This window comes from Notolepis coatsorum (genome assembly GCF_963971535.1).
Source record: "Notolepis coatsorum genome assembly, chromosome: 6".
NCBI classification, from domain to species: domain Eukaryota; kingdom Metazoa; phylum Chordata; class Actinopteri; order Aulopiformes; family Paralepididae; genus Notolepis; species Notolepis coatsorum.
This window is the reverse complement of record NC_140170.1, coordinates 146,533,556-146,546,959: the sequence shown is the minus strand read 5'-3', so window position 1 is coordinate 146,546,959 and position 13,404 is coordinate 146,533,556. Positions and strand designations below refer to the sequence as shown.

The window sequence follows — 13,404 nt, the reverse complement described above, 5'->3', positions numbered from 1 at the left end:
TGGTTAATGCATATGAAGGGAGGAAGGGTAGAGTGATCTCAGCTCTTTATCAGGCTCTGGTGGGGTGTAGGGGTAATTCAACAATGTGTATAAAAGAAAAGTGGGAAAGAGAACTTTGGATCGGGATGACGGAGGAAGAATGGTACAATGTATGCAGGGTGCAACACTCAGCCACTGGTTCAAGGGTATGGAGGGAGTTTGGCTGAAAAATATTATTAGGTACTTCATAACGCCAGAGATTATGGGGAGATACGCACCAGAACAGAATGTATGTTGGAGGTTGTGCGGTCAGGAGGGGGCGGATCACACACACATATTTTGGAAGTGTCAAAAGATAAGGGAGTATTGGGAAGGAGTATGGGAAGTATTAAAGGGGATATTGGGTTATGAAGTGCCTAAGACGCCGACGGGCTTGGTCTGATCTGGGGAATCTGACACAGGAAAACATACAAGGAGGGGACAAATACCTGGTAAAGGTACTACTGGTAGCCAGTAAGAAAACCATAACAAGAGCATGGTACAAGGTGGATCTACCTACAAAAGAGCAGTGGCTGGGTGTAGTGGAGGAAATATATGACATGGAATGATTTACACACATATTGAGGGTGCAGGGGGAGGAATTTGGGTCAAAATTGGAGAAATGGGTTGAATATGAAAGAAAAGTGAACGACACCGGGTTGTAATCAGAACATGATGTCACATTTTAAATAAGGGAGAAACATGTCACCATGTTACTGTATTGTTTTGCTTTTGTCTTTTGTTTGTTTTTGTTGCATGCTTGTTTTGGTTCAAGACAAGCTTTGTGGGCCTTTAATTCGATTGTAATTTACTGAACAAGTGTTTTATCATTTATAATACTGTCAAAGATTTCTGAAAAAAAATAAAATAATAACCTCACATTTATAGAACTGTCCTAGACTAAAGAAGTTCTCCCTTGACCAGCAGTAAGTCATGGAATTTGACGACTAATCAAATTTAAATCGACAAATCGCAATATTCTGTTTCCCACATGCAGAATGAACTCTTAAATCTAGAGTTTACGAGAAATATCTTTCAGGAAATACCTCGTTCATCATGAAAAAAAAAGGATAAATTTACTAACAAAGTGTCGGTCGACTAAGATCAAACTGACATTAGTCAACCAACTCGGCAAAGCGGCAGCTGTAATTGGAAGATCAAGAAGAGAGGGACATAGGTCAGTTGACTAGGAGGGGGCATCCCTACACATGTCTGCCCTGCCTGGTCGACAGAGAAGGCATTATGCACTGATAGTGAGTCACTGTTAGAATGTGATACATGCACTGATAGTGAGTCACTGTTGGGATCTGATACTATGCAGCTAAAGGCATTCGAGCTGCAAACTACACTGTATTTCAGAATATGTGCCTACGCAGGTTTAGATGTTATTTCCATGTCTTGTTCGTATGTTCCAGTGTTTTGAGCACATTGGTCCTCATTCTCGAAGGGACATAGGTAAAAGTTACCAAGGAATTCCTTCGTAACTCGATTTACGTACTTATTCGGCATTCTCGAACGGCTTCGTATTGTAAATTCTTTTTAGGATTTACGAACTCGGAAAGGCAGTCGTAAGTCAGACAGACCGGTGTGCGCCCGTGTTTTCAACAGCTTTCTCCGGGACAAGTCATTGGGGATTGCAGATACTAGTACAGACATCCGTGGAATTAAATAATTATAATGATAATTAATACGACAATATTTGTATCATTAACTCATTCAGCGCCATAAACTGTCCCCATCTCTTAAAATTGTAATTTTCGCGGTGTTTCACAATGTTTGCAGAGCTGTGTGTGTGTTCTATATTATAGCTGTGGAGACAATGGTGTGGCTCATTTGACAGACACTACTTGTAGTCCAACATGGAAAAAAAGAGATTGTTTCTACACACTGTAGTTTGTAGTTTATTACACGCTAAACATCGCACATTTCCAAGATAATCCAGTCTTTTTCCATAGATCGCGAGATAAAACGCGTTATATGAAATAAGCCCAAACCGTTTTGGTTGATCCCCTGAAACCACAAATACTCCCAAATCAAAAAGGTATATACCATGTACACATGTACCTTCACAAAATCATCAAGTGTGGGGGTCGTTAGAAAAACATGTTTCAGGTTCGGTAAAATAGACATAGAATATACCTTACCTTAGCCAGGAGGTATTCCAAAAAGAATAATTCCAAGTGATCACATCGCCATCGTGATTACCAGTGTATAATGTCTATACACGTTTTGATGGGAAATATGCTTCGGCAACAGAATTTCGAGGCGATCGCTGTGAATATCTGTTCAAGCAGGAGGAGGAGCCCTTAAAAGGTAGGCGATACTGCCACCTGGTAATATTCGATCAGCATTGCAATTCCAACGTAGGCAAACAAGCCAGGGACGGCTAGAATGATCCGGATGATGATTTAGAACGGGGATCAGAGGAAAAAGATCAAAGGATCTAAAAACGTATTATTACGTTTTGGCACTCAAGCGTTGGCAAGGAAACACATAATATTACGTGTTTGGCACTGAATGAGTTAATAATTACGTTTTGCATTACACACACACACACACTGCAAACGAAGAAGAAAGAACTAAACCGATCGCTGCGGATATAGCTACTGTATAGTGCAATATACTCTATTAACACTGGTTCGGTTCATTTCCGTTTTATAGCATTTTGAAAAGCCCTTATTTTTCAGGAAAATATATAGATTCCGTGATAAACGGCATTTACTGGAATATTCTGGAATACACAAAAAACGTTGTCATTTTTCGGCCTATTTATGAATCGTTTTCAAATAAACGCTAGATTATCAATAGTATATGTGTACTTATGCACGCTAGAGAAGCGATCTGAAAAATATATTCTCTCATTTCCTGATCGCACACACACACACACATGGGGCACACGCTGATATCTCTGTGAAAATAGATCCGATTACCCCAAGACTGGTAAAATAAATTGCTTACCTCAGATCAAATGTTCTCCAAAAAGATTATTCCAATTCCTGATCATCGCCATTCCAAATATCGATCGTGTTTATTGATTCAGCGTTGGGTACTGTAAATATGCATTCCACGCATTTTCCGGCTCGCCAATCACTTCGGTCTCTTCAGATACCTCGCCAAAGAAGTAAAATGAGGAGGCTGGACCCCCCCCCCCCCCCCCATCAGTCTAATCCAATGGGGTGCAGTACTATCCGGAGAGACGATAGGGGGCGGTATTTTCCCAATGGAGCTCAGAGAGAGTCTGCAGCACTAGCGTGATGCTCGATTGATGAAATATGAATTCAAATCGCTAATAAATTAAAAAAAACGACAAATAAACGCTATATAGCGTTGGTGGCATTCAACAGTCGGCATGAACTAACGACAAAACGCGCCTGTGGCACTCAAAGTGTTAATATACCATATACTGTCTTCTTCCCTATGATATTATTTATTGTTGGTTTGATGTATTCCTATTGCTAAACGAAATAAATGTGTGGAGAAACGGCTTAGTGAGGCAGCTGTATACGTGCAAAATTAATCGTTCCAGCAAAGTAGGCTTCTTGTTACAGCCACAGCCAGAGCCTTTCTCTCACCTGTCTGTCAGCAGGTCTCCACGGCTTTATATGGGTCTCTTCCTGTTCCCGCCTCACTCTGCCTACCTGGGCCGGCCTACACACCTGAGAACCCTCACATCATCACAGAGCCAGTATACGATTAATTTAGCACGTATACTGTACGTGTGTGTGTGTGCTCGCGCACTGAGGCTGCCTCACTAAGCCGTTTCTCCACGCATTTATTTATGGAGCATTTATTTATCCACTCTGGTTGGATGGTGTATTGTACTGTATAATAACAATACATTTGAATCTAATCTCATTTTGAGATCAGTAGCAAATCGCTTCCGCGCTACCTGTTGAATGGATCAGCATGGTGCCGTACAATGCCGAACCTCTGCTGTTTTGCACATGCCTCATTCGCCTTATAAGGAGCTGTCGGGGCGTGTCTGTATGCAAATTCAATGAACGAGAACGTGCATTTCAGTTTAAGAATGAGTGACGTATTTCATTCATGGGAACCCACCTGCGAAGATTTTTACCAGTTAGACCGTTTCACACGTTCAGGAATCCCGAGGATTTCCGTAAATCTGTTGGTACAACATTTTTACCAAGATATTTACAAAGGCACTTACATGAACATGTTCGAGAATGAGGACCATTATTGTCATGTGATATTACGATGATATCATTAAGTTTACAAAGTACATATAATCTTACAAAATACTGTATTTTACAATATAGCTACCCTTATTTTAGTCTGGGATGAACACAGATAAGTGGTTTGTGACTTGAATACTTGTACAGTATATTTACAGGAGCAGGAGTTATGATAAATATCGAGAAACGGACTGTACTTGGGTTGTAATGGAAGATGATGTTGAGCAAGTCTTAACCTAAGAGAAACAGACCGTACCTGGGTTGTAATGGAAGATGATGTTGAGAAGGTCCTGATCCCCCCAGGTTATGTGGTTCTTGTACTTCTGGTAGAGTGGATGTAGGAGGTCTTCCCACGACAGACCACCGGGTATCATACTGTTCTGAAATACCAACAAGTTTAATTTCTCTCTACAGCCAGAGGACTAGCATTTTTTTTAATAATTTTCTTTTTTACACGCACGCGCACACACACACACACACACACACACACACACACACACACACACACACACACTTCTATCCCCAGGCCATCAGGCTGCTCAACGAACAATAAACACTATGCAACAACCATCAATTGCACATAGCACACACACTCACACGCACACACTCACTTAAACAAACAACACACTGCAGCACCCACTCTCCACACTTTAGATCACACAAACACACTTTATATTTATTGATAAAGGATTGCACTACAACTCGTACACCTACTGTAAATTGTACCTAAATTGTACCTCATCCCATTTCTGCTTTGCACTATATAGTATTGTATATTAGTACACTGCATAGTATACGTCTATTATGCATCGAACATTGTACATATGTCTATACTGAACACTGTGACCTCATTTTTTACTTCTAATTTACATGCTATACTATGTTATTTTATTTCATACTTATCTTGTCTTACACAGTCTCTGGAGCGTAACAGTAAGAAGCATTTTGTATAAAAGTATACTTCTGTATGACAACTATTAAAGAAACTTGAACTTGAAACTTGAACACACACACACACACAATCAAAGGGGACACATTTACATTTTAGCTTCATCTTGCAATTCCCTGCTCTTTACGGAGTGCTGCTGGAGAAGTGCTACATTGAGTTGTGAAGGCTGAGAGCTGTGAAGGCTGAGAGCTGTGAAGGCTGAGAGCTGTGAAGGCTGAGAGCTGTGAAGGCTGAGAGCTGTGAAGGCTGAGAGCTGTGAAGGCTGAGAGCTGTGCTGGTGGCATGGCAATCAGCAAGCTTCAATCAAAGCCCACTCAGGGCACTCTGCCTGTTGAGGCACACTGACTCAGACTCAGTGTTCTAATACAAGACTAGGCACTTTTGACTTGTGTCCTGAAATGTTGCAGTTGTGGAGCGTTGCCATGGATACTTGTGGTTTCACTTTGCTTTTAGTTGTAGCTAATATTTGTATACGTGGAGGGAACACAGGAAACATTGGCGGAGCAGAGAAACACAGTTGGGAGGATGGTTGTTACCATAGAGACAACAGAAAGAAACCTTCGCTAAAAGCATACATGAGAAATGTTGAGTGATACTTGAATTCCTGTTGAGCGAGCTAGCATAAAGGAGCCTTAACGGCTCTTTGTTTGAAATGGTCGGATTCAGAAGTGAAATAGGTATTTTGGTACTTCATAATAATAGTTAATATCATATTAAATAATATATAATAATTAGGGGTGGAACGATACGCATTAGAACTGTACACCGTCCGATATGACCTCCACGGTTCGGGGCATGTGTGTTTTGTTCGGTTATATAACGTTAGCCTCGAGCTAGGCTAACGTTACGTTAGCTATGAGCTAACCAACTTTAGCAGAGAGCTAACTAACGTTAGCCGCAAGCTAACCGTGGAAACGCTCACAGCGAAGTGACTCCACGACACCAGTTCGATTAGTGGGGAAGGGGGATATATTGACGAGGCTTGACAACAAAGGTTCAAAGATAACGGTTTGTGTTCAATAAGGAGCCAGGAGACTAGAGCGTGCGTGTCGACTGCGTCTGTATTGCCAACCCATAACATCCTGGTCCCTGGCACGTACCAATTCCACACACGACTGTGGGGGGGTTTATATTCTCCATTCCCTTACAACATTCCTTATAAATTATAAATTATTATTAATACAAGAAACCCCATAAATGTCCTTATTTAAAACCCTAATCATCTTTTCTGTGACTAAACTTTTTTTTGTATCCACTTTTTCTCCTCGTTTTAATTTTTTTTCTCCCATCCCAATTTCGCTGTGCCAATTCTCCCCTCCTCTGTCTTGAACGTTGCTCGCATATGCCCCCCACTGGCCGGTTGGAGGGAGGATAGACGCCTTGCATCACGTGTCCCCTCCGATACACGAGGAGGCAGCCTGTCACATCTTTTCACCTGCGAGCGCGGACTCTCATTGGCGAGGTGTAACGTGTGGGAGGCTCACACTACCCCCGCCATTTCCTGTCTCTGCTGTGCAGGCGTCCCCCAACCGACCTGTAGGAGTCGCTGTCCACAACGTCCAGATTACCACCCATCGACTTCCACCCGCTAACTCTGCCAATTGAGTTAGTAAGACGGCCGGCCCAAGCCGGAGGCAACGCTGACAGCCGGATTCGAACCCGGTGTCTCTTGCGTTGGTGACGAGCGCAATGTCCGCTGCGCCACCCAGCCGCCCCATTGACTTTTACTTTTTGATAAGAAAGTCTAGTGCTGGTTGAGCATTATGCATACTTTATGTTGGCCTTTGTCTATAATGTGGCCACAAAAATGGAAAGGTTTAATTATTTTGTTTGTTTGCACTAAGTTAATACTTTGACAAATGTTGCCTATATTTTTCAGTCAGTTCTGTCTTTGTGTGCCAAACATTATTAAAGGTAAACTTTTCTTTTACCAAATAAATGAGAAGCATGTTTAAATCAGCAATGCCTCCCCTCTTGCTGTACCAAAATCTCTCCTAGCTCTAACCATGCCTGATGTCAAATGGCCTCATTCTTTCAGTTTTTGCATGACAACGTCCTTGAGAATAACTGAAAAGTTGGATTATTTTTAGGCTATATATCTTATGTATGGTATTTTTAGAGTGTTAATTTGTTTTTAAATAAAAAACGTATACCGAACCGAAAACCGTAAACCTAAAACCGTGATACGAACCGAACCGTCGATTTTGTGAACCGTTCCACCCCTAATAATAATATATCATGCCAGTTAGGGTACCTTGTGTATACTGCACCTTGTGTATACAGTTTACTTTTACTCATACTCATAGTATATATATATATATTCAGATTCAAATTCTTTATTGCCTATATTTATTTTAACGTATAATATAACCAATAGGGCATACAGACCCTCATCTGCACCTTTGTTTAGTTTACACAATACATTTTTTCTCTCTCATATTTTTATAAAAGATGAACGGTTTTGATCGAAAATGGCTCTCACTTTGAACAGCTGGCCGCGGATCCTGGTTAGGTTCATGAGCATGACGCCGGAGTTGACCCCGGTGACGCCGTAGAAGGGGTGGCGCGCGAAGCGGCTGTACCAGCCGATCTTGGGGATCTCGTGCTCCGGGGCCATGGCCGCCAGCTGAGTGGCGTTGAAGTCCTTGAGGAAGGCCCAGATGTCGTCCATGGGCCTCAGGAACAAGACGTCCGTGTCCACGTAGAGCAGCGAGTCCACCTCCTTCAGAATGACCTGGCGGTGTAAGTGGGTTAATGTTACTTCACTTAGCGTATAGGAACAGGCGTGGAACACGTGTGTCGTCCAAATATTTGAATACAAAATCAAATACGTGAATCTCGTAACAACGTAAACACTTGGTTTCAAATTATTACTTGCGTGGGGAAAATAATCTGCCGATTGAGGCTGGATTGCATCATCGCTATTGATTGATTGAAAACTTTATTAACAGATTGCAGAATGGGTACAATACAGTACGGCTCAATACAAACAATTGTTAAGGGGATGCAGACCAGAAAAAGACTTTCGTCTTTTTGACAGACTGATTACTTTCAGGCAACAGAAAAACACCAATGGATTTTTTCTTTTGCTCGTTACATTGTCAGCAAGCCATTTGTTTCTTCAAAAGAATGTCAGGAGAGACAGAAAATCAATGGATGGACACAGCCTGGTCTTAATGAAATTATCGGATTCTGTGTCTCTGGGGACTGCTTGTTCATGAGATGTCACGGAATATGCGTAAAAACATCAATAATCATGCTAGAGTAGAGTAATTGATTATAATCATACATTGCAAGGAAAGGGGCAACAAAAGACTATTTACTGCAATTACTGGAAATATACAGACAACCAAAAAAGCTGCCAAGTGATGTACATACGAACAGGTTAAAGCCCCAATCTGTGATTTCTCTTTTTTCTTTTACAGCCACACAGCAAATACAATAAAAATAATATTATCTACCTGTTGTCTGTGAAGTTACAGCACTTTTGTTGATAAAGCTAGTTTTAAAGCAAGGCTTCCTTTGCACCATGTCCCTTCAGCACAACTCATCTGGCCCGGACGAACAGTATCAATAGCAAATAGAGGATAATGATGGACTTTGATCACGTCACGGTCGCAGCCATTGTCTTTCAGTCTCTATCGATCTCAAGATGTCTCTGCAGTAACCTTGCCACGGCACAGACAATGGGCCTCATTCACGAAGCGATAATAAGAACAGATTTCCTCTTATTTTGTTCTTAACTAGCATTTCTTCTTATTTTGTTCTTACCTGGGATTCAGCAATGTTTGAGTGGTCGAGAGCACACATAATAAACTCTTACCCAGATAAAAAGCCTACCATTGGTCAATTGCCCCCAAATACGACTTTAAAACCCCAGAACTTTTCAATAATAATAATAATAATAATAATAATTATTATAACTTATTGCGTGCGTTCTGCTTCTGAAATGGATTATATATTGCTGTTAGAACAGTTAGATGCTCTGGCCGCCCAGGCCGTACGCATAGAACGCATATTTAGAGTAGAGATGTTCCATTTTTTCCTTCCCGATACCGATACCGGAGCTTTGGGTATCGGCCGATACAGAGTACTGATCCGATACCAGTGAAAATAAATCAAATAAAATGTAATATATATATATTTTTACAGCTACAGATACTGTTTTAATATACAGTTTTTTAGTAATAACTAGAAAGTAATGGTGATTGTATAGATTAGTACTGTGCTCAATGAGTTAGGGCATTTGCCATGTTGTATGGCAAAACACATCATGGGAATACTATGACTAGAAAGAAAATGGCGCCGCTACGTCCGGCTGCCTGTCTGTGCGCTCCGTCGAGATTGTGCTTACTTTTGTTAATATTTATAGTTTTAAGAGTTTTGTCTGTACCAACAGTAGGTGCATTTAATGTGTATGACCGTCAGTCACTTATAGACATCGGATTACGGGAAACTTACCGACTAGATTACTCCCTGGATCAGCTTTCTGAACCGCAGCAATGGCCTGTGGAGATTCGGAGGACAATGGGACCAGATCCTGACCCCAGGAACAAAGGAATCATCAGGCGGAGAGGGAAGAGAGCTGGGATCCGTAATAGACTGAGAACCAGACGACACCGAACGCCACTACCCAGTATATTGCTAGCCAATGTACAATCAATTGACAATAAACTGGACGACATCCGAGCAAGGATTCAATTCCAGAGAGACGTTAGAGACTGCAATGTTCTCTGCTTCATTGAAACGTGGCTGTCGCCAGGAACCCCAGATCACGCCATCCAACCGGCCGATCACTTCTTCATCCACCGCAAGGATAGAACAGCAGAGTCCGGCAAACAGCGTGGAGGAGGTATCGCCTTCATGTTTAACAACAATTGGAGCGATCCAGCCAACGTGAAGGAATTATCGAACCACTGCTGCCCCGACCTGGAATATATAACCATCAAGTGTCGTCCTTTCTTCCTCCCGAGGGAGTTAACGGCGATCATCCTGGTCGGAGTGTATATTCCACCGCAAGCCAATATTGGTGCCGCGCTCTCCAGACTCCACGATGAGGTAAATAGAATCCAAGCAGCGAACGTTAACGCCGCCATTGTAGTAGTGGGTGATTTCAATAGCGCCAATCTGAGAAAGGTTTTGCCTGACTTCTATCAGCATGTGACTTGTAACACCAGAGGCGGTAACATCTTAGACCACTGTTACACGCAATTCAAGGGTGGCTACAAGGCTCATTCTGATAGTGGCTTTGGTAAGTCTGATCACGCGGCCATCTTTCTTTCACCAAAATATAAACAAAGAATCAAGAGCACTCCTGTAGTCTCGCGAGAGGTGCAGAAATTAGATGTGGAGTCGGGGGATACGCTCCAGGCTGCGTTTGAGTGCACAGACTGGAGCGTGTTCCGCGACACAGATAACATTAATGTCTACACGGAGACAGTGCTGGACTTTGTTCGTACTTTGGTAGAAGAAACAATCCCCACTACCACAATTAGAGTTTACCCAAATCAAAAACCCTGGGTAGACAAATCCGTCGGTGAAGCTCTGAAAGCGCGCACCAAAGCATACAACGACGGCCTGGTGGCAGGCAACATGAATGACCACAAGGTGGCGCGATACAACGTAAGGAGGACAGTGACAGAGGCAAAACGGCGCTACAGGGATAAAATTGAACTCCAGTTTGAACAGGCTGACTCCAGAGCTATGTGGCAGGGGCTCAAAACGATGACAGACTACAAAGGCACCTCCCTCAAACTGAACAGTGACATCTCCTTAGCAAATTACCTCAATACCTTCTATGCGAGGTTTGATGCTGGTAATAACAACACCAGCCCACAAGCCACGGCAATGGGGGGGGGGGGGGGTCTGCTGCTGATGGAGACTCAGTGTTCAGGGTAACAGAGCATGAGGTGAGGCGGACCTTTAAAAAAGTGAATATCAGGAAGGCAGCAGGACCGGACGGCATCCCTGGCCGCGTCCTAAAAGTCTGTGCCGACCAACTGGCCCCGGTATTCACTGACATATTTAACCTGTCCTTAGAACAGGCTGTCATCCCCACCTGCCTGAAGAAGTCCACTATTATCCCTGTACCCAAAAAATCCAAGCCTGCTTGCCTCAACGACTACCGCCCTGTAGCTCTCACCTCCATAGCCATGAAGTGCTTTGAGAAGCTAGTAAAGGGCTACATCTGCTCCTCCCTCCCCATCAACATGGACCCCCTGCAATTTGCATACCGCCCCAACAGGTCCACGGAGGACGCCATAGCCCATGTGCTGCACACAGCAGCATCACACACCTGGACAAGAGGAAGGGGAACTATGTGAGAATGCTATTCATCGACTACAGCTCGGCATTCAACACCATAGTCCCCTCCAAACTCATAGCCAAGCTCAGGGACCTGGGCTTGAACTATGACCTCTGCCAGTGGGTCTTGGACTTCCTGACGGGCAGACCCCAGGTGGTGAGAGCAGGCAACTGCACCTCCTCATCCATCACCCTCAACATAGGGGCCCCCCAGGGCTGTGTTCTGAGTCCCCTCCTCTACTCCCTGTACACACACGACTGTGTGGCTCAGCGGAGTAGCAACACAATCATCAAATTTGCTGACGACACAGTGGTGGTGGGCCTGATCTCTGCCAACGACGAGAGGGCCTACCTGGAAGAGGTCAAGGTCCTGGCGGGATGGTGCCAGGAAAACAGCCTCATTAAAAAATAAATATATATATATAATTCTTTAAATTTTTTGTGCAAAATCAACTCTGCCTCTCTTTGTTAACTCATTGGGGGCCAACAGCTCCCTCTGCTGATGGCCCTTCGGTGCCAGTGCTTTATCCAATGGAGGATAGGACTTATTAGCGAGTGCTTAAAACATATCAAATATAATAGCAATAGATCTAAATAACACAGTGATCGTCAATGAGTCAACATGCACGAAACAGATAATTTTTTCATACATACATTTCCATTTTATACCGTGATGAATATCACACATTTGAGTTTAAGAATGAGTGGGATTCATCATTCAAGACACCTGGGTAAGAACAGATTTGGACGTTAACACTTTGAGTGCCGACAACGTGTATTGTCGTCTTATCATGCGCCCCGTTGAGTGCCGACGACGTGAAATGTCGTTTGATTTCTTTATTAGCGATCTGAATTCATATTTCATCAACCGAGTCTCCCGTTGGTACAGCAGCCCCTCTAGGAGCCCCGATGGGAAAATACCGCCCCCTATCGTTTATCCCTGTGTAACTGGAGGTCATTCGATTATACTGCTGGATCCCTGTGGGGGGAGCCTACTGGCTCCATTATGCTGGCGAGCCGTCTGATGAACATGGAAGTGATCGCGAGATGGAAAGCAGCGTGGAATATATATTTACAGCAGCCAATAATCAATCAATAAACGCGATCGATATTTGGAATGGCGATCAGGAATTGGAATAATCTTTTTGGAGAACATCTGATCTAAGGTAAGGAGTCTATGTTACCAGTTTTAGGATAATCAGAGCTGTATTCACTGAGATATCAGCATGTGCCGTATGTGTGTGTGTGTGTGATGTTGAGGAAATTAAAGAATAGATTTTTCAGCCCGCTTCTATAGCGTGCATAAGTACACAGACATATACTATCGATAATCTAGCGTTTATTTGAAAACGATTCATAAATAGGCCAACAAATGACAACGTGTCTAGTGTATTCGAGAATATTCCAATAAATGCCGTTTATGGGGGAATCTTTCAATTTTCCGGAAATTTTCGAGAGAATGATAGCTTTTCGAAATGCTATAAAAAGGATATGAACCTATTAAAAAACAATCCGTTTCGACAATGTTGACTGCAAACAAGACATTGATAAGCGATGGGCAGATTAGACACATAGCCATAATTTAAAAACATAGATTATGCGTTTTTAACGCTAACATTGAAGTGGATGATGGCATTCAAGGGGGTAAATAGGAAAATACGGCCGGCACTGATGGTGTTAAGAACGGGTTGATGAATGCGGCGGTGACTTTTCTTATTTTTTCTCTTAAAGGGGACATGTACTATAAACGTCATTTTTCAGTCTCTAGCATTGTATTATAGTAATAGGAGTTCGTATCAATGTGTTTTAGTGTCTAAATACCATATTGGCGGATTGCTCTGATTCAGCTCAGATCATTTCCTTCTCCAGTAAATTAGGCCATCCTGATTTGAAGGCCTGAATGACGTTACTCAGGCTCTGGGTAGCAGACAGTGATGTGAT

At 42.8% G+C, this 13,404-nt stretch overlaps 1 protein-coding gene across 1 annotated transcript in view; it reads right to left on the bottom strand.

The window, feature by feature from the left end:
- The window catches only part of gxylt2 (glucoside xylosyltransferase 2), a 56,599-nt gene that overhangs the window by 11,716 nt on the left and 31,479 nt on the right, over nt 1-13,404 (bottom strand). The window contains exons 4-5 of the mRNA XM_084317180.1: nt 7,643-7,894; nt 4,468-4,591 (exon numbers count right to left, since the gene is read on the bottom strand). Of these exons, the coding sequence (XP_084173306.1) occupies nt 4,468-4,591; nt 7,643-7,894 (376 nt within the window). The remainder of the gene's footprint in view (nt 1-4,467; nt 4,592-7,642; nt 7,895-13,404) is intronic.